This window comes from Sinohyriopsis cumingii, chromosome 14, assembly GCF_028554795.1.
Source record: "Sinohyriopsis cumingii isolate HCF-2022 chromosome 14, ASM2855479v2, whole genome shotgun sequence".
Taxonomy (NCBI): domain Eukaryota; kingdom Metazoa; phylum Mollusca; class Bivalvia; order Unionida; family Unionidae; genus Sinohyriopsis; species Sinohyriopsis cumingii.
Window position 1 is genome coordinate 18363410 of NC_142974.1, and position 27903 is coordinate 18391312.

Genomic DNA, 27903 nt, shown 5'->3' on the forward strand with positions numbered 1-27903 from the left:
TTCTTAACTTTAAGAATAGTTTAATTTTTACATCAAATTTTAGAGTTCAATGAAGTAAAAAAATGATGAAAAATAGATACAACTGACTGCAGCTAAGACACAGAAACATGTACTTAACAAAGTTTGGTAAACATTTTTTAAACTGACCATATTTTGTACTTTAAACATAATGACAGAACATACACAGCAATAAGAAATATTTTCTAATCCTGCATAGGAAGTAAAAAGAGACAGGAAATGACACTTACTATGGCACTTTTTATGTTTGACCTAACATATATAGCAGTAAGAAATATTTTCTAATTCTGTATGCGAAGTACAAAGAGACAGTTATTACACTTAAGATGGCACTTTTTATCACACTTTATGCATTTGCATAGATGTTTTACTTTCAACAGATAACAGAATTTTACATTTAACTCCTGTTGGTAATAAGTTAGACTTGCAGAAGTTTGTCATGTTTTGTCGTACTTTCCAAAGAAATGTTGTTTTGTTTCCTCTTTTAACCATTTTGTCTTTGGTTCATCATTTACTTCACAGTTTCAATGGTATTTTCATAAGATATGAGGATAGATGCATGAAGATGGTGGACTGATTGAAATGAAAAGTACAAAAATCATTTAATTTTCTCTGCTGACACTGTTTCCTGTCTATGATAGCTTGGGCAAGCCTGCAACAACCTGTGATTCAATCCCACATTCATCCTTGCCTCTCAGAATATTGAAGTAACCTGCAATGAAAGAAAAATGTAACTAAAAAGGAATCTAAGCTACCGCTGTTGGACACAGGTGTCATTTTAAAACCATGTCTTTTCTAAATAGTATGGGATGACAATTCCTATATTTGCTTGTGGGTACTGTTTTTAGAAGTGTCAGTAAAAGTAACTAAAATGAGACTGCTGACAGAGTCATACAAAAGATCAGATCTGAAGAAAAGTGTTACAAAGTTAAAAAACTGTCTCCTAATCTCCATCTAACTGCCTGCCTGTCAACATTGCTCCTTAAGAGTCTGTATACAAAGTCTGGTGCTGATTCCATCATCTTTATTAAAATCATGCTTACAGAAATGAAAGGGGGAATGACTGAAAGGACAGACTGATAGAATTACAAGAAGCCTTAGCAACTGGATTGTTGGTGTTCCTTGTTGTTGTTTTCGGATTTAACACCATTTTTCAGCACAAGATGGGGGCAACGAGTGCTCGAGTGGTCTGAAGCTCTCTTTGTTACGGATCACTGCCATCTCACCTCTGTCTGCGGCAGTTCGAGTCTTGGATTCAGCCAATGCGGGTATGTGAGAAAGCTTGCCAGTAGCTTCTCGTGGGTCGGTGGTTCTTTCCGGGGTTTTCCCGGGTTCTTCCTCCACCATTAATACTGGCCGCCATACATAGCCTATCATGTGCTGAAAAATGGCGTTAAATCCCACAACAACAACAACAACAACTCCTGCTGTTGCTACTGCTACTTCATGTACTACTACTGTTTTCTGTCTCACTACTGCTGGTAAATCTTCTGCTATTACTGCTAAATCTTCTGGTATTACTATCACAACTAATGCGTTGTTACTACTCCCACTTTTAAAATCTTCATTGATCCCTAATTATTATTCTATGTAAGAGTCATAAAAGTGTAATGTTATATGTCAGGTCACCTTGTACTGGGGTACATAGTATTACAAAGACAAAGTAATCAGGTCCATGACCATAATAACCGGTTATATTACTGTTCAAGAGAGCTATACAAATTAGTGTGGTGTTATAAGCGAGGTCCCACGCAGACAGAGGTGAGATGGCAGTGATCTGTAACGGAGAGCGCTTTAGACCACTCGGCCACTCAGGGCTCCAACAGCAGGAGTAGTGAGACAGAAAACTATAGTAGTACATGAAGTAGCAGTAGCAACAGCAGGAGAAGTGGGACAGAAAACTATAGTAGTACATGAAGTAGCAGTAGCAACAGCAGGAGAAGTGGGGCAGAAAACTATAGTAGTACATGAAGTAGCAGTAGCAACAGCAGGAGAAGTGGGACAGAAAACTATAGTAGTACATGAAGTAGCAGTAGCAACAGCAGGAGAAGTGGGACAGAAAACTAGTAGTACATGAAGTAGCAGTAGCAACAGCAGGAGAAGTGGGACAGGAAACAGTAGTAGTACATGAAGCAGCAGTAGCAACAGCAAAGTGGGACAGGAAACAGTAGTAGTACATGAAGTAGCAGTAGCAACAGCAGGAGGAATGGGACAGAAAACAGCAGTAGTACATGAAGTAGCAGTAGCAACAGCAGCAGTAGTAATAGTAGCAGAGAAGATCTGTATAAGTATTAACAGCAGTAATTACAAATGTAGTTATTTTATGGCCCATTTACAAGTCTTTTAGCTGTTGCCTTTTATAAACTAGGTTTACCTTGATTTCCCCAGTCAGGGTTCCAGGAGTTGGCAACAATCCAGAATGGTGTCCCACTGTCCACACCCCAGCCAAGGATTTTGATGGCATGTCCACCAAGCTCCTGACCTGTCCTGTGCTGGTATACACCTACAGATAAACATTCAACCATTAGAACACTTTGTATATAACATACAACCAAAAGCAAGAACTATATATTTAGAGCTTACATCACATTTCACATTTAGGTCAACACTGTTCATCCCTGATATGATTTCAAGTGAACAGCAGTGGCCTTGATAATCTGACAAGTATCACATGGCAGATCTCTTTACAAATATATGCATGTTAAAGATTGATGATTCTAACAAGTCTATGCAAATTAAAGGGTTGTGCCAAATGACAAGTGCTGTGCTACATGACAAGCAGTGAAAATATATGAAAAGGGGTTTATTTATAGTCCCATCAGTATTCTATATGACAAGGGGATGGGTATAGACCCAGCAGTATTCAATATGACATGGGGTTTGGTATAGGCCCAGCATTGTGCTATATGACATGGGGTTTGGTATAGGCCCAGCAGTTCCAAATGTGACATGGGGTTTGTTTTAGGCCCAGCAGTGTTCTATATGACATGGGGTTTGCTATGGGCCCAACCATGTGCTATATGACAAGGGGACTACTATAGGCCCAGAAAAGTGCTATATGACAATGGGTTTGCTATAGGAAAAGCAAGTGTGCAATATAACATGGAGTTTGCTGTAAGCCCAGAAGTGTTCAATATGACATTGGGTTTGGTACAGGCCCAGCAGTGTGCTATATATGGCATGGAGTTCACAATAGAACCAGCAGTGTTCAATATGACATGGGGTTCAGTATAGGCTTAGCAGTGTTCTATATGACATATGGTTTAGTATAGGCCCAGCAATGTTCTATATGATATGGGGTTTGGTATAGGCCCAGCGGTGTTCTATATGATAATGGGATTGCTATAGGCCCAGCAGTGTGCTGTCTGACACAAAGTTCACTATAGGACCAGCAGTGTTCTATAAGATAATGGGATTACTATAGGCCCAGCAGTGTGCTATATGACATGGAGTTCACTACTGGATCAGCAGTTTTCAATATGACATGGAGTTTGGTATAGTTCCAGCAGTGAGATATGGGGTTTGCTACGGGTCCAGCAGTTTGCAATATGATACAGGGTTTGCTATAGGTCCAACAGTTTGCTATGATAATGGGTTTGCCATAAGACAATGGGTTTGCTATAGGCAAAGAATGTTCTATATGATAAGGGGTTTGCTATAGGTCCAGCAGTGTTCTATAAGATAAGGGGTTTGCTATAGGTCCAGCAGTGTTTTATATGATAATGGGATTGCTATAGGTCCAGCAGTGTTCTATATGACATGGGGTTTTCTATAGGCCCAGCAGTGTTCTATGTGACAATGGAATTGCTATAGGCCCAGCAGTGTTCTATATGATAATGGGAGTGCTATAGGCCCAGCAGTGTTCTATATGATAACGGGATTGCTATAGGTCCAGCTGTGTTCTGTATGATAAAAGGATTGCTATAGGTCAAGCAGTGTTCTATATGATAATGGGATTGCTATAGGTCAAGCAGTGTTCTATATGATAATGGGATTGCTATACGTCCAGCAGTGTTCCATATGACATGGGGTTTGGTATAGGCCCAGCAGTGTTGTATATGACAATGGGTGTGCTATATGACAATGAGTGTACTATATGACAATGGGTGTACTATATGACAATGGGTGTACTATATGACATACATACAGACCTTTCACTCATCATAGTTTACATAGCAACTAAAATAAGGCATGGTGGATCAAGGATCATCTTTACTGTTATAGACAAGTAACAATTACAAGATTTTCAAGATGGCTGCAATGGTGGCAAGACTGGATAACAAACTGTCAAGCTTCCATTTAGAACCAACCAGACATTCTAAGAATTATTTTTCTGCAAGCACAATATAAATGTGTCAAGCCAACTAGATATTATAAGAATTCCTTCTATGCATTGTGGCAGTCATATTGGAAGTCTGATTGGCAATGTTTTTACTTACAACTAACTGGACATTGTACAAAGTCTTTTGGTAAAAACATTCATGTTGATTGAACCATCCATTCAGGAATAGTAGTAAAAAGATGCACAAAATGGCTGCTTTGGTGGCCATTTGCAATGTCTGAGTGGCACCATTTTCATTCAGGACCAACTAGACCATGGGATGAATGTGTAAAGATTCATGGCAACTGTCAAAAGTAGTATTTTAAGAGTAGTGATAACAAACATGTAGTAACATACAGATGATGTATAACAAAGACCTTCTGGTCTGTGATCAGCAGAGTAAAAATAGACACTCAAGCATGAAAACTGAGTCACAGTGTCCTAGTTTTAGCATGGCTGAGTTACCTTTACTGAGATGCATTTAACATTCCAATTTTTATCTGTATAAGTGAAACAGGATAAAAAATACTGAGGGTCAACTAGACACAATGATAAACATATCGAGTTTTTTAAAACAATATTTCAAGAACTTATAATCGTTTTCAAACACAATTTTTTCTTATGGAAACTGAACTTTTTCATGTAACTTTATCAATAAATATGATAGTTTGTTTGTTAACCACAGTATGTATGATGGTTGCTTTGTTTAGAACCATTTATGTGGGTTTCTTTCATTTAGTATATGGAGGTTGCCAGTGATGAAAATGGAGGATTGTTAATGTGTCATATAATGATGAGATGGTATATGGTAGTGCTGACACATAATGATGAGACAACATTCAAGATAGTACTGTCACAAAAAGATAACATGCAAGATTGCACTGTCATATAATGATAGCATTCTAGATAGTGCTGTCACAAAATGATATAACAAGAGAGGTAGTGCTGTCACATGAGACAACATGCAGGGTAGTGCTGTCACATAATGATGAGACAACGTTCAAGATAGTACTATCACAAAAAGATGAGATAACATGCAAGACTGCACTGTCATATAATGATAACATTCTAGACAGTGATGTCACAAAATGATATAATAAGAGAGGTAGTGCTGTCACATGAGACAACATGCGAGGTAGTGCTGTCACATAATGATGACATTACATGCAAGGCAGTGGTGTCACATAATGATGACATAACATGCGAGGTAGTGCTGTCACATAATGATGACAACATGCGAGGTAGTGCTGTCACATAATGATGACATAACATGCGAGGCAGTGCTGTCACATAATGATGACATAACATGCAAGGTAGTGCTGCCACATAATGATGACATAACATGCGATGTAGTGCTGTCACATGAGACAACAAGCAAGGCAGTGGTGTCACATAATGATGACATTACATGCAAGGCAGTGCTGTCACATAATGATATAACATGCAAGGCAGTGCTGTCACATAATGATGACATTACATGCAAGGCAGTGCTGTCACATAATGATGACATTACATGCAAGGCAGTGCTGTCACATAATGATGACATAACATACGAGGTAGTGCTGTCACATAATGATATAACATGCAAAGCAGTGCTATCACATAATGATGACGCAATATGCAGGGTAGTGCTGTCACCTAAAGATGAGACAACATTTGAGGTAGTGCTGTCACATAAAGATAACATACAAAGATAGTGCTGTCAATGATAAACGAAAACAGTAAAAACTGATAGCAGTGAGATCTCAGTATGAAGTAACAGCAAAACAATTTAGTGATGTGCTTCATTTGAGCTTTTGATGCTTCACTATCATTTTGAATTATAAATACAGCCCATTCCTGGCTGGGTCATATTTCTCATAGAATAAGTCATCTAACTGCAAAATTTGATTTACGTCACAACTGCAAATGGGATATTACTCCACCTAGTAACTTGTATCAGTAAATTAGCCTACTTTTACTCCATTTTATGTTATTAAACACCATCTGTAGAAAATTATATATATATATATATATATATATATATATATATATATATATATATATAATATTCTGAATTATAAAGTTAAATTCAGGGAGTTTGGGAAAACATTTATGGAGTTTTCAAGTATGAAAACAATATTTGTTTAAATTCATAGTTTCATAGTTTTCAAGGAAACACCTCAACTAAAAAGATTTCTGAAGGTTGTATGAGCCATGCAGAAAATACAAAAGTCCCTCAAGTGTGTAAACTTTGTCACAGAGATCAAAACTTCATGGACTTCTCAAGCATAGAGCCAATTTTTGTTTCATTCAAAGAGTTCTCAAGGAAAACCACAAAATTCAGTGATTTTTCAAGGTTGTATTAACCATATTGATAAAACAAAGAACTAGTTTTAGGAATGATTGGTTCACTCACCATGAGATGGATCAACATACCAATTTTGATAAACACAGGTGAAATGGGATCCATGGTAATGAAAAAATAGCTAAAAATACAAGCATGACACATATACCTTGTACCAGTATAGTTATGTTACTCCATTTGATATATTATCTAAACATTAATTTTCATCAGCATGTGTAACAGGGTGCAAGATATTACAGGTGTAACAAACAAGTGAAAAATGCTACATCTCCTCAAAACTTCCATTCGTCAGGAGATATTAACAGAAAACAGTTGCTGATAAACCTTTGCAAAATATCTGTGCTACCTGCATGAATACTCAACTCAAAGCTGAGTCCTACTTACCTGATTTGTAGCTTAGAAAATCTTCATATACAGTGAAAGCAGCTTCCACAGGTCCATTGGTCATGATCTCAGTCATGATTTTCTCCACTGAATCCACGGAGTAAGAATTTTTTCCTAAAATAACAAAATCATTCAAATAAGACTCATTTTAGAATTGAATCAAAAGAATTTTCTGATTGGTTAAATAACAAAATATAACATTAGAAAGTCTGAAACCACTCATATCATGACTCTCCGAGTGGTGTTGTGCAACAGAAAACTAATGGGCTATGTTTTGGAAAAAAAGTTTAGCAAAATTGTTTGAATATGGAGGAAATGTTGTGCTTGAAGATCTGGACACATTATTGGTTTTACAGGTCACTGTTTTATCATCTTGTCACATGAGTCAAGATTATCCTCACCAATAACTGTTGATCCTCACCAATACCTGCTGGTCTTCAAATATTTACCAGCTTCTCTCAAGTGTCATGGCCAATCGTAAAAGAACCATTAACACCTCAAACCCTTACAAATTAGATAGCTATCTCCTAATTTAAAGTAGGGCCACAGATAAGAAATAACAAAACAGGCCAAAAAATTAAAACTTGCAAACAACTCTGAATTTATTTAATGGGGTGGATCGGTAACAATTTACTGTGACTTCCCAAAATATGATACAGTCAAGTCTCCTTACAAGGACTTTCATTATGACAGTCTTCAGGTACCAACAGAAAACTGATATGGAAGAATAGATTCAACAGTAAAATTTGCCTCTTATAATAGACTTAATGGCTTCTGACTGACAGTAATATCTGACTACAAAATGTGCAAGTTTTGTAAATATTGTTCTTCCAATAGCATTACCAGAAATGTCAGACAACAGTATGTACAAGTTTCATTTCCAGAAAAAAATGTTATTGTAGGAAAACTATGTGCAAGATACAAAATAAAAATTATGTTAACATTTGTCATCAAGTACTGATTTATATTTCTAAGTCATTTTTCTCACTGGTACCATATATACTTGCTTGTAAGTCAAGTCCAACGGCAAACTGAACAGAGCCAGATCTACCATTGCATTTGCTGGTAGAGTTAGGTCTATGCAGTTCATTATAGGTAATCATTAGAACAAACAATGCAGACCCTGATATGTTGGTGCATCTTGTGATGGCAGATCAGGGTGTATGTTTACAGCTTTGACTCGACTTATAAGGGACTATAACAGATGGAACATATTGGGTTGACAAAGAAAAGGATGAAAACAAAATGAAACTAAAGGCATGGCCTTTACAATGACAGTTTCATTACTATTAAAAAATGGCTGGAAATTAGTATGTTCTCGGATGCTGTTGTGCTCAGACGTTAAAAATTATAAAAATATTTTAATATCTTTTTAATTTTCAGTTGATGCTGTATAATACATTTTCCCATGATACCACCAGACTAATGCTTTTAAGACTAATACCCCAAACTAAAATGCCTCCAGACTACTTCCCCAGAATAATGCTTTCAGACTAATGCATTCAGACCAATTCCCCCAGACTAAAGCTATGAGACAAATGCCCCAGCCTAATTCTTTCAGACTAATTCCCCAGTCTAATGTTTCCAGACTAATATCCCCAGACTAATGCTTTCCAACTAATACTTTCAGACTAATGCTATGAGACAAATGCCCCAGACTAATGCCTTCATACTAATGCTTTCAGACTAATGCTCTGAGACAAATGCCCCAGACTAATGCTTTCATACTAATACTTTCAGACTAATGCTATGAGACAAATGCCCCAGACTAATGCCTACATACTAATGCTCTGAGACAAATGCCCCAGACTAATGCCTTCATACTAATGCTTTTAGACTAATGCCTTCAAGTGAAAGTCCCTGTGTGGTAATAAAATAAGTCTGTTTCAACTGGTTGTTAATATATACCTAATTATATATAAAACAAATAATTGCTACTACTTAAAAAAATAGATTTTGAATGTGATCACAAACTTATCAATCATAAAAGAACCTCTCCGTTGATAACTTGTGTACAACAGGGTCCAAAAACTTTGACCATATTATAAGTGAGGGTGCTAGTTATGGAGGGTCCACTGATAAATTAAGTGATGGAAATCAGTGAGAAGGTGAGTGGGGTGTGTGTGTGGTTAAGTAGTTGAATAACTGAAGTAAATAATTGTCAATAAACAACTTATTCTAATGAGATTCTTAATTTTTTCCCCATAAACTATGTTTATTTTCAATATATCCAATCTCCGACAGACCATTTCAAACATGACTCCAAGTGGTTTCAACATACATCACATGTTTATCAACAAGAATTCTGTGCATTATCGCTGTATTTTGCATGTAAATTTGGGTACATTCAAGTGTTACTTTAGATTCAGAAATAAAACAGAATTCCTTCTTTCATAAAAAGACTGACATATACCTGACAAGAAACAACAATGTTTAAATTCTATTTTTAAAAACTGCAATATTAGTATAATATTGATGTAATTTCATGTCAAGCTATAGCAAAATTTCTGCTCATCCTCCCACAAACCTCAGAGTGTTCACTAGCTGTTATTTACAAGGTACTGAAAATTGTTTGCTTTGAAAAGAAAATGTAACAAAATATACAAACTATTTAGTACAGGCCTATCTATTATACTGACTATTTAGCACAAGCCTATCTATTAAACAAGCTATTTAGTACTGACCAATCTTTTATAATCACTATTTAGTACAGGCCTATATGTTATACAGGATATAGAGATGGGCCTATATGTTATACAGGCTATTTAGTACAGGCCTATATTTTATACAGACCATTTAGTACAGGCCTATTGATTATACTGACTATATAGTACAGGCATATATGTTATACAGGCTATAAAGATAGGCCTATATGTTATACAGGCTATTTAGTACAGGCCTATATTTTATACAGACCATTTAGTACAGGCCTATCTATTATACTGAATATTTAGTATAGGCCTATATGTTATACAGGCTATTTAGTACAGGCCTATATGTTATACAGACCATTTAGTACAGGCCTATTGATTATACTGACTATATAGTACAGGCATATATGTTATACAGGCTATTTAGTACAGGCCTATCTATTATACCGACTATTTAGTACAGGACTATATGTTATACAGGCTATTTAGTACAGGCCTACATGTTACACAGGCTATTTAGTATAGGCCTATATGTTATACAGACTATTTAGTACGGGCCTATCTATTATACTATTTAGTACAGGCCTATATGTTATACAGGCTATTTAGTACAGGCCTATATGTTATACAGACTATTTAGTACGGGCACATCTATTATACTATTTAGTACAGGCCTATATGTTATACAGACTATTTAATAGACTATTTAGTACAGGCCTGTATGTTATACAGACTATTTAGTACAGGCATATATGCTATATAGACTATTTAGTACAGGCCTGTATGTTATACAGACTATTTAGTACAGGCATATCTATTATACAGACTGTCATGTATAGGCCAGAATGGGGACTGAATATGTATGTGTACAATACTGAATGCACAACAATGTAGGAGAAATTTCAGACACGGTTTTCTCGTTCTGAATAATCTATGGTTTGAGTCAGTTAAGAAAAATATGACTGGATGTTTGTGCAGACATCAGCAGACAGCAACCCATGCACAATCTGCCATTTATCATGTGTAATGGTCAAGGTTTTGATTAAAAACAACAGTAATATCTGTATTGTAATCGGCAGCCACAATCCCCCATTTTATCTTGCTAAACAATATGTCAAATATCAGCATTTATTAGTAAATTCAACAGAATATTGAGAAGAAAAAGAACAAGAATAAAAAGTAATATTGTGGACAGTACTGTGTACATTGGATTAGGGATAGTTACTGTTTCTGCCTAATTCTCCCGTTATTTATTTGACAAAACATTTAAAAAAAATGAAAAGAAATAATGACAACTGCAGGGGATTACTAGTAAGTATATTGCATCCAATTTCATGTACATTATGTGTTTGACTCTTCTGTAACCAAATCTATTTTATAGTGAACATTTCCTTGAGTGACCTGCCAGTGATTTTATAGCTGACATTGCCTGAGTGATTTGCCAGTGGATTTTGGATCTTAAGTGTGTGCTTGTTAAAGAGCAACTGCTTTGTTTTCACATTTGACAACTCCTGCTGCAAGATCTAACACAAGTTTGGTGAACATCATCAAATAAAGCGCATGCTCATTCCCATCAGTGTCCAATCAATTACACTGTCACTTGGATAACACACTTTTGTGAGTTGATAAACTTCGATAGTTTCACAAGTGCTATGGCATGTTCTTGCCATGATGCGAGAAAACACCTGGCAACTGGAAGTACTTTTCAAAATTGGCAACCGTTTTGTGTTAGAACCATGGAAAATCTGCATATATCCCAATCATTTCCTAAATCTGAATTACAGTCAAATCTGTCAATAATGGCCACCCATGGGAAAACAAACAAACTATACACAGGTAACCTCTGTACACAGTCCACATTTAAAACTTGGTTTCTGAACAAAAAAAATGCTGTGAATGCCAGTATGATTGTTAGCATTAATAGATTTATCTTAGTGCACTGTACAAAAAAAATCATATAAACATGTACATGTTGTTCCCTCCCAAAATTATGTTCCATGCAACTGTATCACGTATCCGCACTTCAATCCATCCTAAAATTTAAATCAGAGCTGACACTTTAAAAGAAAGCAAAGAGCACGGATCTCTGTATTGTACAACATGACCAAACACTAATTTCACCACTGACAGCTTACATATGACTGTAAAACAGAGGAATGACTATCATAATTTACTTTAAAACTGAAGTCAATCTATTAATCAATCATATATCTTCATTGACCTGTTTTTCAAGATCCTACAAAGGTTCCATTAGCTGTATAAAGCAGCTACCTGTTTTAAGGGCCATTTTTATTACATCCCTGAGTTTACTGCTTATAACAGACACGTTTAAAATCAAACAATGAAATCAAACAAATACAGATCGAACCATACCATAGTGCTTGTCATCTTTGTATGTCACATTGTAATTGGCTTCACACTTTTTGGAGCATTTAGGAGTCTTGGCTTCTTCTTTGGGACAGGGCTGGAGATGGCCAACAACATGGTGGTCACAAGCTGGAATCAAGTATGGCTGGCACCCCTGCACATAAACGGGACCAATTAGAACCAACAGACACACTGACAGATACATCAGAAATACAGAGTTAAACAGACATTAACTGTTTCACTATTTTAGAAGAAAATTATGAGACAGTGTGAATGATGTCATTCAGCCGCAGTGGCATTGGTATTTATGGTTTCAGACACTGCATACGTTAAGGCATTGATATTTATGAAAAATTTACAAATAATGGAGAGGCCATAACTGCCATTAAGCAAATGCCTTTTAATTAATTTGGAAATATGCATAGATTAAATATAGGTGGAATCCATCTTGACTGATAAAAATAATTAAAATCACGCTCACTACATAATGTTTTTAATTTTTCATGGACTGAATAAATCTATTTTTACAAAAGTAACAAAAGTTCTAAGCAGGCATTCTGATGTAAACGGATATATAATGATGCCATCCATATAATTTTCTATGTGGAAAATAATGGACATCCATAAAGTCTATCCTCTAAGCAGATAGCTTACAAGAATCAACTGTAGCCAAAACCTGCTTCCTACTCCTAAAATTTCTACTTTGAGTTTTGAGTAAGTACCACTTATATGAACTATAATACCTAATCAGTGGTCAAGATATAAACTAATGTACCTCTGAGAAAAATATGAAGATGCATGTAAAATATTAATTAACTAATTTGAAATATTAGCCAGAAAAATTCCATTCAAGCAGTGTTCTAACAGCAAGACATATGTGACATTATGACAAGTATTTTGAAACATAAAACACAAAACTATGATGTTGCTGTGAAGTTTAAAAATCATGTCAGACACTGATCTGCAGTTGCACAATGCACCACGAGATCAATATATATGCTGTTTGTAGAATTGATTTCTCCTGTGTGTAAATGTATGATTTGGTTTTTAAAATAGCTTTAACAATTTTCCAGTTGCGGGTTTGAACCCTGGCCTAGTCATACCAAAGACTTTTAAACAGATGCTTTATTAGGCGCTCAGCATTAAGAGGTTAGTGGTTGGCCTGGTATCAGGATAAGATGACTGCATGGGACATGATTCTACATATTTGTTGCATGATGCCCCAGTACTAGACATCACTGTAAACTGACACACTGGACAGCATAGCAATATGACTAAAAATGTTAAAACCACATTAAAAATCCAAATCAAACACACAAATACACCAACACAAACTGATAAGAAACAATCCACTTCTGAAGTGGAGTTGAGTGGAACTTATACCTGGGAAGAGATGTACAGCTAATTTATCAGAACAAACTACCATTTCTTGATGGGTCCAGGTAATTTACAAGTGATTGGCGTCTGCCTATTTCAAATTTTGTCTTAACTGGGCAGTTAAGTTAATGTAATGTTTTATTTTGTCCGATGGGTCACTAAGGTGATGCAATTTCTGATTCTGTCTGACAAGATGCTAAGGTGATGCAAGTTTTGTCCAACAAGGAGCTAATATGCAATGTCTAGTCCATTTTCAGTGAGAGGCATTGTCAAAAAAACATTACAATTGAAGTAACAACCATTTCACTAATCTAGGTTTTCCGCAGTTAACAATGCTGTTCACCAACATAAAATATTTCTGACTGTAAAATCAGAATCTGACAGAAGTGATCACAATGATGTAAATGGAGGTTACAACGTATTCCCAAAAAATGGAATGGTTGAAATCTGTGCCACACTATAAGTGAAGGTGATGCTGACCTGACTGCTGTTGTACAGTCCTCCAGTGACAAGACCTTCCCTCTCGTAGTACCTCCAAGCCTCTGATGGGAACCCTCCTTCACATCTGCCAATGGAAAAAAACATCTCAAATAAAGCCACTCACTAAGTCAGGTGTACCTAGTCTTTTCTATTATCATCTATGTAAATCAGATGCTTATCTAGCTATTATACACAAAAAAAGTTTTTCTTCATGTGCGAAATGAATTAAGTTTCAAAGCAAGTTATTTGTCTTGTTCCCAGATATAGTCTATAGGGATGCTGATGTCCTTTGGAAGTAAAAATAGGAGTACCAGTCATGGCCCATTTATCTGGATGGACATCATGACTCCCACCTTATTGTACATTTCATTTGCATAAAGTTTCAAGTTTATATGTAATTAAAATCCATAAATAACAACAAAAAGAAACTTAAGCAGATAATAGTTGCTAGGTTTCATTAACATGAAGTAAAAATCATGTTTTCTTATAAAGACATGATTCAGTATATGATTATTGCAGATGATTATTGCAGTAAGACATGTCAGGACTCTTCTATGTCATGAAGGACTATGCAAAATTACATTTTTTGTTAGGACTCTTCCTTATAGTGTTAATTCTACACAGAATTACATTTTCTGTCAGGACTCTTCCTTTTTATGTAGAACTATACATAATCACATTTTCTGTCACAACTCTGCCATATCATATAGGACCATATGGAACTACATTTTTTTGCTATTTTTAAAACAACTGTGTTAGAATCAGGATAGGAGTCTAATGCTTTTGGATTTTGAGATTATCACCAGTGTGTACTTTCATAAATATCTGTTTTACATGAACATTATTCCAATGTTGTTGCATTCCCCCATTTTACCTGCTTAGCATTCTGTGAAATATCCCCACTATAACTGTTTAACTGGATTAGCACACTGTGAAATATCCCCATTATATATGTTTAACTTGATTAGCATTCTGTGAAATATCTCCACTGTATCTGTTTTACCTGACTCTGCATTCTGTGAAATATTCCCATTATATGTTATACTTGATTAGCATTCTGTGAAATATCCTAACAGTATCTGTTTTACCTGATTTTGCATTCTGTAAAATATCACCATTATATGTTTTACTTGATTAGCATTCTGTGAAACATCCCCACTGCATGTTTTACCTACATCTGCATTCTGTGAAATATCACTATTATATGTTTCACTTGATTAGCATTCTGTGAAATATCCCCACTGTATCTGTTTTACCTGCTTCTGCATTCTGTGAAATATCACCATTATTTGTTTCACTTGATTAGCATTCTGCGAAATATCCCCATTATATATGTTTTACTTGATTAGCATTCTGTGAAACATCCTCACTGTCTTTTATGTGCACAACATCCTGTGAAGTAACCACAGTACCTCTGATTTACCTGTACAATATTTTATCAAATATTCACACTAAATGTTTTACCGCCACAACATGCTGTGAAGTACCTCTACAATATACTTTACCTGCAGAACATGCTGATTTTATCTCCACAACATGATGTCAGAATCCACTTTCTTTGTTTCACCTCCACAACATATAATGTATACCATGTTTTTACTAGCACACTATGCTGTGAAGTATAGACACTCTTTATTTCACCTCCACATAATGCTGTGAGTCTCCCAACTGTTTTATCTCCACAACAAGCTGTGAAGTATACCACACTGTTTTAGCAACACAACATGCTGTGAAGTATACCACACTGTTTTAGCAACACAACATGCTGTGAAGTATACCACACTGTTTTAGCAACACAACATGTTGTGAAGTATACCACACTGTTTTAGCAACACAACATGCTGTGAAGTATACCACACTGTTTTAGCAACACAACATGCTGTGAAGTATCCACACTGTTTTAGCAACACAACATGCTGTGAAGTATACCACACTGTTTTAGCAACACAACATGCTGTGAAGTATACCACACTGTTTTAGCAACACAACATGCTGTGAAGTATCCACACTGTTTTAGCAACACAACATGCTGTGAAGTATACCACACTGTTTTAGCAACACAACATGCTGTGAAGTATACCACACTGTTTTAGCAACACAACATGCTGTGAAGTATCCACACTGTTTTAGCAACACAACATGCTGTGAAGTATACCACACTGTTTTAGCAACACAACATGCTGTGAAGTATACCACACTGTTTTAGCAACACAACATGCTGTGAAGTATACCACACTGTTTTAGCAACACAACATGCTGTGAAGTATACCACACTGTTTTAGCAACACAACATGCTGTGAAGTATCCATACTGTTTTAGCAACACAACATGCTGTGAAGTATACCACACTGTTTTTGCAACACAACATGCTGTGAAGTATCCACACTGTTTTAGCAACACAACATGCTGTGAAGTATCCACACTGTTTTAGCAACACAACATGCTGTGAAGTATACCACACTGTTTTAGCAACACAACATGCTGTGAAGTATCCACACTGTTTTAGCAACACAACATGCTGTGAAGTATACCACACTGTTTTAGCAACACAACATGCTGTGAAGTATCCACACTGTTTTAGCAACACAACATACACTGTTTTAGCAACACAACATGCTGTGAAGTATCCACACTGTTTTAGCAACACAACATGCTGTGAAGTATACCACACTGTTTTAGCAACACAACATGCTGTGAAGTATACCACACTGTTTTAGCAACACAACATCCTGTGAAGTATCCACACTGTTTTAGCAACACAACATGCTGTGAAGTATCCACACTGTTTTAGCAACACAACATGCTGTGAAGTATCCACAGTTTTAGCAACACAACATGCTGTGAAGTATCCACACTGTTTTAGCAACACAACATGCTGTGAAGTATCCACACTGTTTTAGCAACACAACATGCTGTGAAGTATACCACACTGTTTTAGCAACACAACATGCTGTGAAGTATACCACACTGTTTTAGCAACACAACATGCTGTGAAGTATCCACACTGTTTTAGCAACACAACATGCTGTGAAGTATCCACACTGTTTTAGCAACACAACATGCTGTGAAGTATCCACACTGTTTTAGCAACACAACATGCTGTGAAGTATCCACACTCTTTAAGAGTTGAGCATGCACAATATGCTGTGAAGTATATATTATATCTGACTTTAACAAAAAAACTTCAACAGCGAATTTCAATCTTGACTATGATCTCCCTGGCAACTGCTCCACAAAATGTCTACCCATGCCTCACCATTCTTCTGACAGGACAATAACAAACAAGAGATTCCTGAAGGGAATGATGTGCTACTGTCTGAAACTAAATTGTATGAATTCAGGAGAAGTCTGTTACTTCCCTCTTCATCTTCTGTTTTTTAACAAAAGATTGCCAACCATCTCATTTATTCTTAAGAAACTCAAACATAATGAATTTGGTAACAGGATTGTTTTCATATCTGTTTGAGGTAAAAGTAGGTAAACAAACAAAAACTTACAATGAAACAACATTGCAAGTGGTTACCAAAGTGGGGGAAAAAGGGGAGATCAGCCTGAGCTGGACTAGCAGAAACCTGTTTATACTTGCCTTGTGCTTCAATGAAAAGAGAACAAGTCTTGGCTTTAGAGATTTTGAATTGCTATGGAAGCCAAAAAAAATATAACTTTTCTGAAATTATGAAAATTAAAATGGGAAAAAAGACAGAATCAACTCTGTAAATGTGAAACTGACAACTGCAACAATGTTTGATAATGCATACAGCTGACTTATTTAACAACTGCCCTGTAACCATAAAAAGTGACATATTCTCCAACCTTTGACATGAGGTAACTGATAAATCTGCAGTGACCAATAAAAATGTCCACAGTACTAATCTCTGACCACGTAAAGGAGTTTTCTACAACTAACTTGCGACAATAAAAAGGTGACCTCTTCATTGATTTGTGGCCTTGCAAAGTAGAAGAAGTGATTCCTGTACATCTATTATTTTGCAATGGAAATTAACACCATCAAGTTCTTACCAATGTATATTTTACCAGAGATAAATTTTATGATGAATTTCCCATGACACCTCATCTATTCTAGTACAGTGACCCATACTGACCCTCCTCCACATGAACTGCAGCATGCTAACAGATCCTCTGCAGAAATCTCAGCATTCACCTTTCCATTAGATGCGATACAAATCCTGTCAGACATGGCTTCCACTGCACCAAAAGCCTGTAAAAAAAAATGCAGTTTTAAATGTCTAGCTGCCATGGAGTGACGAGCCTATAAACACTTAGCACTGCCACTTATCCAGCAGGACAGAAAACCATAATATGAATTCATATCCTTCCTGTCTACTCCGAGAAAAAAGAAACACGCTTTATCCACTTGTCACTTGTTGGGATTAGTGGACAAGTGGATTTATTGAGACCTAAATGGAAGCTGTGCACCAATCTGCACATACCTGGTTCTGAATTTGGCCACGAATCTACTTAAGTAAAGTTGTACACAGGAATCTATTTTAATATACATTCCTAAATATCTACAACATTTTTACCATCAATGCTATTAATATCATGAGAACAGAAAAATACAATCTTCTGTAATGAGAAACTTTAATGGATGTAATTTTCCTGTCATTATGCCTCATACACAGATGACTTATTTTACATTTGTATGATTTGAAATCAAATTTAATTAGCATGCATTCCTATATATCTCATGATCCAGAAATTTTAAAACACATTAAACTTGACAAAAATATAATAATAATTTACAAACAAACATAAAAGCTTAACAAGAGATCTTGCACTAATTGAGTCTCATATATGTCCCTTTAAAGGTCATCTCGACTGATTACCTCCCCTTAGTGACAACCATTTGTGCAAAGTTATGAACTTTGTGCTAAAATACCATCAAAGAAAAAGTTTTATCATTCATAACTTCATTAGATAATATTTTTCATTATCCTTCCTGCAGTTTTTGATCATATATCAATGTTATGACTACAGAAAATGCATCATGAAAGTCTCAAGTAATTCTTTGTGTGCATATATGGAATATAATGACATTCTAAGATAACATACGATCAAACATAATGTAACAATGTGAACCACTTCATTTATTATGGTTTGCATTCAATGTATTTTACTCACCCAGCATGAACCACAGTCACCCTGATCCCTTATTTCATTAACTGTGGGACAGTTTGGCCACTTGGTCCTGGCATCAAAGCTGGTGGGCAGATCCCTAAGGGGTTCAATATTCTTCACTGGGAGGGGATTGGGGTCATTCAATTTGGTCCCACACAGTCTCTTGGCATACATTAGCTTGTCATCCAAATTCCTTATGCCAGGAAAATTGTTCCCAGCCTGAAAGACAAAGAACAGATTTGTATAATAACATGAGATACAGGTTCAACTCATGGCTGAGAATTATTGCGCACAAAATCTTGAACTCAAAGAAAGCAAAATAGATTAAAACTAACAGCAATAGCACTCATTATTACTGTCATTCCAGTTTAAAATGAGAGTGACCAAAGCACATACATGTATCCTGAATCTTGAGTTATTACCTTCATGAACCAAACATAATTTGTAACCAGGAAAGGGACACATACCTACACAAAACAGGATTTATAACTACATCAGACTTGTGTTGAAAGAAACAAAATCAGAAGATTGAGGATATTTAATTGTTCCAAGCTATTTCTAGAAAAAGCTGGAATGTGTTTTTGTCAGTCTGTCATTCTGCAGTGGCAATGCTTAACTTCTCTCCCACCATCAAATTATTTTAATCCCACTACCCCACCATCAAATTATTAATTTAAACATTAACACCATTCCAGGTGGATTGGTTCTACATAGGAATTTTAAATACTGATACATCTTCAAGTTTTTGGATGAGTCAAAATTGTTATAAAGTTATGGATACAGGTAAGATATGTAACATTATAAGCTGCATGGTTCATGCCTCCAATAATGAAATTTATGTAATCTTTTCATTACATTCTAAAGAAGCAAGCTCAAATAGAAAACTAGAAAATGATTTAACTGACATAATGGTCAATACAGGCTGTGACAATGTAACACCAACTGTCAAAATACCGCAATGAACATCTCAAAAACGAAATCTCCACTGAAAATATTGATGTCCCAAGAACACTATACATCACCGGCATAAGCATGTGAACATATCCATTCATCAAGCACATGTTTACTAAAATGAAACCATGTTGACATAATTGAAAAATCAGCATTTAGTTCATTCAGAAAGATGCAATATATAGAAAATTAACTTTTCATCATTGTTGTATTTTAAATTAAATGACTAATATGTGGTAATACACTGCAAATAACTTCTTTTATTATCCAAATAATACATCTACTCTCTTAAAAAGCACACATGCTTTACAAGTTGACTTGCACCTCATTACTTCTGCAAACTACATCACTTGGCCTATTTTTGTCTGTATGGACTATAACTTCTCCCATTTTTCTGACCCAAGTTTGAGACTCCCTCCTGTCTGATGGTTAACTCAGTGTTTCCCTTTTACGCATGTTTGTGCATCAGGGATGCATGCTGGAGAAAACTGATGCATACATTTTGTTGCTGTGCATTTATTTTCACAAAGGATTCGCATAATGTGATGATGATTTATTTAGTATCCAATGCATTGGATGAGCATAGCTGCCAACCCTCAAGGCTCGCAATTAGTGAAAATAAGGAAAAAAATTAATGAATTTTGACATGAATTCGTGAAGCGACTTTCGAATCCAGGAATATTTGTCTGAAAAAATGTTTAGCATGGTCACCAACTGATAAATGTCTGAGATTGTGTTCAACAAGAAGACTCACAAACAATGCTTCAGCATTGGTAGCTTGCAGGTCTTCTGTTGAGAGCTGAAATCTGCTGCACATTCTTAATTTTCCCAACCTCTATGTGCTTTTTACTACCAATGTGCTTCGTCACATCATATCTGTCACCATGTCCAATGCTAAAATTTGTGCCACACTGTGTGCAAAAAGCATGATGTATATCGGTGTTTGATGGCAGAATGCACGGCCAATTTTTGGTACATTCCAAACTAAACTTCACTTTTTGTGCAATACATTTATTTTTCCTTGTTGGTGAAGACATTTTCAAGATGCAGTGCCAAATGGTAATTCAAATCAGTGTTTGTGGTGCATGCACAGAACAAAATTCTGGTTAGGCCCCGGTTTCTCTCAAAAGCATTTGTAAAACTACTCTTATACGTACAGATTAAAATACACTAAAATGCCTGCCGCCACCTGTACCAATCAGCTATAGTTCCACTAATATCGTTACTAGCAGTACCAGACCATTTCGGCAACTGCCGATATCACAACTAGTGCTTAACTGGAAATCAGTTATTTTATTAAAGATTTAAAATAATTGAGAATTGGGGAATTCTTGACTTTTTTTTACGGTCGGTGTGAATCCATTACCACCTGAAAAAGTCATGAAATTCAAGCCAAAATCACGCGGGTTGGCAGCTATGGATGAGGGATGGCATCGTGTATACTTCGAGCATAGGCATAGACTGGCTCCCTGATTTGCATGCTACCTGCATTGCACTCTGCTATTCATGTAGCATACGAAACAGGGAACCAGACTAGCATAGGCAATGTTATGACAGAGTATTCATGTAGCATACGAAACAGGGAACCAGACTAGCATAGGCAATGTTATGACAGAGTAACTTCCCCTAATCTCACTAGCTCTCATGCAATTTCCATTGAGCTCAGCAAGATCTCATCTAGATATTTAACCTCAATATTTGTTGCACTAGAAAGTGATCTCCAGATTAAAACGGCATGCACTAAGAATCATCAGTGAAGAAAATGTAAGCAGCAGAACCCAAAAGATTACAGTGGATCTAGCTTTAATGAAATGTGGAGAAAATAATTCCCTTGACTGGAATATGGTACATCCATTAGGATTACCGGTGTGACTTCTGACTGCATGATTGCAAAGACTACAAAAGTGAATAATCCTTTCATGACCGGGTTTAAGAAATTTAAAAAATCTGCCATTGTTCGCCACAATATATCTGGAGAACAACATTATCAACCAAGATATTGTTTCACAACAAACAAATCACTAAAATTGCATAGACAAATGCGTTATTTGGATTACAAAGTCAGGGGGTCATTGCAGATTCTGTTGGCTTTTAACTGTGCTGGAATAAAAGAAAGATCTTAAAGTTTAAGTGTAACTTATTAGAAAGAAGATGAATCATTAGCTTCTTTGATATTTGGATAAATGTGTTCTAGGACGAAGTACAATGAAACCGATGATAGGTCACATTTTATGACGCAGTAAATTAACTGCCCTTTGGTTCAAAAGATTTATTTGGCTTTTTGTATTGGCTTATATGTAACGTGTTGGTCTATAATATTGCTACAAAAAGATGTACGACTTTAAACTAAAAGAAAAATGAACTAATAAAATTATTCTTTGAATGGACAATGCATTTGTTTGTTAATTGTGCATGTTGGTTTATTTGTATGTTTATAGAGAAAGATAGTATGTTGTGCAAGTTGCAATATCCTATTTCAAGCTGAAAAAGCATAGGTCAGATGAAAATTTGTCAGTACATTTTTGACCCCCCACATTTTTTTTTACCTCCAGTTCTGACATTAAGGGGTATTTTTTCACCCTCAATTTTACTCCCCTGGGGGATAAACTAGAACTTAACAATGACAAATCTCTGCTATGCATGATTACCTTCCAAGTGGCACCTGGTCCAGGCATGTTGAGGAAACTGATCATTTCCTCGGACATTGGCTTGAAAACTCTGATATACTTGAATAGTTCATCCTTGGCTGGAATGGCTGACACAGCCCATACCCCGAGCAACAGCAGTGAGCACAACTTCAACATCTTTGTCCTGGAGAATAAAAATCATAAGTTTTTTATATCACCTGTGGATGGTGTCTAGATCTGTACTTTAACTTGAAGAGTACAGAAGGGTTTTCATCTATACTTGTGGAATACAGAAGGATTTTCATCTGTACTTTGACTTGTGCAATACAGAAGAGTTTTCATCTGTACCTGTGGAGCACAGAAGGGTTTTTTTTAGTACCTGTGGAGTACTTAAGGGATTTCATCATTACTTTAACCTGAGGAGTACAGAAGGCTTTCCTATTGTTTCCACAGAAGGATCATTGCTAACTGAATCTCGAAATTTGTGTGTAATTTCTGTAGCAATCATAAAATCCATTAAAGCTGGACAATATGAAAAATTTTGAATCCACTAATATAGCAAATTTATGAACAACAGTATACAACAAAAAGATATCTGGTTGCCCATTTGGATGGCCGAAACAAATATAGTCTAGTGAAAATAAAGATAACCTGGTAATAAAACTTTTTTTCAAAACTAAGTAGGAAAATTCTCAGATGAATATACTGTAAATAAATTTTGAATGAAGATATTAAATATGCAACACTTTATCCACTTTTCAAAATATTTTTTTATTTATTCACCTCTGTCATTTCAGCTTCCATATCACTGCCCACAGTATATAATCCTGACCAACAGTGAACAGGTGAAAGGTTTAACTCAAATTAATTCAAATCCCACCTTGGGCAAAGCACACCTGCCATGTCACAACACAACAGGTAAAACAAGATTTTAAACTCCCAAGCTCAACTTTCCCCACTCATCCAAACAAGGTTGCTGGTTTGAACCCTGTTTGAGTCATACCAAGGACTTATAAAAAATGGTACTAGCAGCTGCCTCACTTGGTGCTCAGCATTAAGAGGTTAGTGCTAGGACTGGTCGGCCTGGTGTCAAGATAATGTGACTGGGTTGGACACGATGCCTCAGTGCTTGACATGAATATAAACTGCCACACTGCAGACATTAGCAATAAGACAAATTGTTAAGCTGTTAAAAGTCCAAATCACACACACTACTTCTGGACTCTTCACTCAAGGAACTTAGAAGTCCCCAACCTATTTCTGAGAGTCCCAGGCAAGAACTCACTAGTCCCTCACTTTTGAAAGGATAGAAAGGAAAATTAAAAAAATACACTGCTCATTATTTTAATACATGTCAAGATTATCAAACTACAAACAAAATAATGTTTCAGTAAATAGACTATTAAGCTTAAACATCATACAGTCACTTTCCAAATTTCTTTTACCCCTACACCAACACCCCAAAATCACAGGAGAAAAAAAATCCTCAACAATAAATTTCAATCCAAAGAATAATCACTTAGAAACCTGTGTAGTTTTCTCTGTAACTAAAATATCATCTTCATTCCCACCAAAGAAACTTGCACAAATAAGCCCCAGGCATTTCAGTGTAATGTATGTAAGAATGTTATTTACCATCACTGAATAAAGCAAAGAATAAAACAAAATATGCCAAGCAGTATATGTGCAAAAAAATAATAAAATAATAATTCAAAATAAATGTTAACTAAGAAACATTGTAAAATGGCGCAAAGGAATAAAGGTAGGCTTTACAGAAAAGATGACTTGACATGTATGGTATCTAAATACATGTAGCTTGAGGGGCCCCGAGTGGCCGAGTGGTCTAAAGCGCTCTCCATTACGGATCACTGCCATCTCACCTCTGTCTGCGGCGGTTCGAGTCTAGGATTCAGCCAATGTGGGTATGTGAGAAAGCTTGCCAGTAGCTTCTCGTGGGTCGGTGGTTCTTTACGGGGTTTTCCCGGGTTCTTCTTCCACCATTAATACTGGCCGCCATGTATAGCCTATCGTGTGCTGAAAAATGGCGTTAAGCCCCAAAACAACAACAACAACAACATGTAGCTTGAGACTGCAAGATTAATTTACACAAGCTTTAGGTACTGATACTCAAATATTACCAATAAAAATAAAAACAACTCTCTCCTATTTTATTTTTTGTTGGTATTTGTTTCAATTTCATCACAAGTCCACTTCCCAAAAATAAAAACAGATTTTCAGACATTTATTTTGGTTAGACTTACTGTTTTTGCAATCTTTAAAAATGTTTCTACTGATACTGTAGTATCACATATAGTTAAATAACAGTTACAATTATGATGGCATATGAATGATTTGACAATATTGTCTAAATCAGAATATGGGAAAGCTTTGATCATTTTCATGATTTATATTAATCTGCGTTGTCACCAATTTAATTTAAATACTGTTACAACAAAATAAGGCATCATTTATTTGCCAGTCAGTTGCAAGTTCTTACAAATATGGTTTCTTTAAGTACTCCATGGTAATCTTCAGAGGGGCAGTGATTTCACAAGATAATTTCTATGATAAGGATTAACTGTTAATTAGTCAAACTAGCTTCATGCCTGTTTTCATCAATCTAACCTTTAGCTATTCAGCATGTTGTTCATGGCTGACCAAAAATATGAAAATGGGGAGCATTCTGGGTAAAATGAGGCACATTACACGGATTTGTTACATGGAGAAATAGTGTATCCTGTGTGAATTTCATACATATTTGACCCTGAAGAGCGGATCCCTGAGAGCCCTGAAAAGCAAGTGTTTTTATTTCACATCAAATACCAATGTAAAAATAAAATTTCTTATATCCACCAAATAGTTTAGGAGTTAAAATAACAAACTGGTGCTAAGGGACAGACAGACAACGGACCATCCATATATTCTTTTGGTCTATTACCAGCAGAACTAAACAGTCGGATCTGCAAGGCTATGTAGAAACACCAAAAATCCAGAACACATTAAAAACACTGAAATGCACTTCAGTTATATTGTATATACCACAGTTTAACATTGGTTCTGCATAATTTAATATTAATTATATAACAGAGTAACATGTACTTTCATCACTGACAAAATTGTATGGAACAGTAAATTGAACCGGCAAACTAATAAGCAGCTGTAAACATGAAATAAAAATTGCTTATTTAATATTACTTTAAAGTTCTTTGCCTTTTATCTTTGTACAGAAAGCATCAATTAAGAATAGATTAATTAAACATATACCTATTTACTTAAAAGTATTGTACTATAACTTTTTTAAAACTTTTATTAAATTATGCTATCATTGTTATTAATAATAAAATTACGAAATGAAACTTTCCAATCAGGAATGGATTAATTAAATGTAGTCATTAAACCTAATATACCTAAAAGTATTGTAATATAATGTATGCATATCTATACCAATATTTTCTCTTCATTTTATTCATTCATTCCATCTACTCTGCTTTTAGTCCTACAACATAAGACACATTACCCTATATTTTTGTTCTGGGGGGGTGATGGGTCTTACTGCCTAACTAATGGTGCTGTGTAGCATGTTTTGATGTCGACTAACAGTAACGAAAGTCAAATTTCCAGGAATATCACACATAACTGGCAACCAGTAATGACGCTTTCTGCAAAGTAATGTTATAACGTTTTTGCCAGACTTTACTGACCCTGATGTCTTTTCTCTAATAAATTCAAATTCTCACAAAAGTAATGTTTTCAAGATTCGTTGGCCTACATTTCAGTTGGATGAAAAGTGATGAAAGCCGTGAATGCCGAAATCGGGTAATGTAGAAATATTATTCTTTTATGAAACGAATAAAAATATAAAATCTGCCTATTGGAACTGTAAGCAATGTTTTGTTTCATTCAAACAACAATTCCCCAACATGAACATACTTAAACATACTTCGGCATACCTCAACTACAGTCGCATTGCAACAAATTCAAATGTATGTCAACAGAACATGAAAATGCATCCATTTGCTAGTGTTATATTTTCATTCCGCCAGGATAAAGAAAGCACAATAAGTATATTAATTACACATATATTAGTGAAAGATTGTCGATATAGGCGGCCAAGTGTATGAGATATTCCTGAAACTTTGAATACTCATTTCGATGTCAACCAAAATCAGAACAGGCTATACAAGACCCTTATTTGGATATTAAAACACAGCACTAAAAAAAAAACAACATGTGTTATGTCTTACATTATAGGACTACTCTGCTATATAAAACAATATTAAATTGTTCATACACAACCAATGATACGTTCTTGCCCGGATTTTCCGGGTTCTTCCTCAACCAGATATACTGGCAGCCATGTACAGCCAGCCTATCATGTGCTGAAAAATGGCGTTAAGCCCAAAATGACAACATAACAACTAATGATACCATTTGGTATATACGATATAACTGAAGTGAGTTTCGGAGTTTTCGGTATGCCCCGGTGTTGCAAAGCATCAGATCTGCTACTGTTCTTACATAGCTAGGCCTAGACATTGTAATTTCATATTAAAATCGACTTACACTGCCAAGATTTTTCTTATCTACTAAATATCACGCGAGCCTAACTTTAGCAAACCGTTTTTATACAAGGATTATGCGTTTTAGAAATGGGCGAAAAATCACTAAAGCAAAACTTTCGGCTGTGACCATCCCATGATTCAATGAGTCTAATTCAAGGTTCTGTTACAAAAACTGAAAGAATACCTATTTAAATGTAAAAGAAATGGTTCACAAATTACTACCTGTATCCTGAATAAAGTGTGTATCGCCCTCTGAAAGAAGATGATGACGAGCACCTACGGCCGAAATCAAAGGTTTATATATCGAAGTCACGAGACAAACGGAGGGCATATGATTGTCATGTGACCCATTCTGGATAATGACTAATGCTACAAATCGAACATACGAAGTTTCTCTCAGTAATGGAAGATTTATCATCATACTCGTTCTCGAGCTCGCAATTCCCCAAATCATTTTTTTTGTAATTTTAAAAAATTACTTTCTCTTGTAGAACTGACTTGTAATAATATCCTTTTAGGGGAAAGTCACATACACGACATACATACATACGAAGAGTTAAACCATTCTAACATAACTGAATGCCATTATCTGTTGGATTCCTATATAGATCTAGTTTTCTCCTCTTTCGCTAAAATATGAGTATGAAATAAATAATTAAAACAAGTACGCTTATAAATG

At 35.7% G+C, this 27903-nt stretch overlaps 1 protein-coding gene across 1 annotated transcript; it reads right to left on the reverse strand.

The window, feature by feature from the left end:
* LOC149783353 (cathepsin B-like) lies at positions 1-27582 on the reverse strand. The gene is made up of 9 exons (XM_089931557.1): positions 27447-27582; positions 22684-22846; positions 19088-19303; positions 18049-18164; positions 13946-14030; positions 12095-12242; positions 7071-7184; positions 2393-2521; positions 1-730 (listed from the first exon to the last, which is right to left on the reverse strand). Exons 2-9 carry the CDS (start codon positions 22837-22839, stop codon positions 651-653), a joined length of 1044 nt encoding a protein of 347 aa, XP_089787683.1. The 5' UTR covers positions 22840-22846; positions 27447-27582; the 3' UTR covers positions 1-650.
* Between the last annotated feature and the right edge of the window lie 321 nt (positions 27583-27903).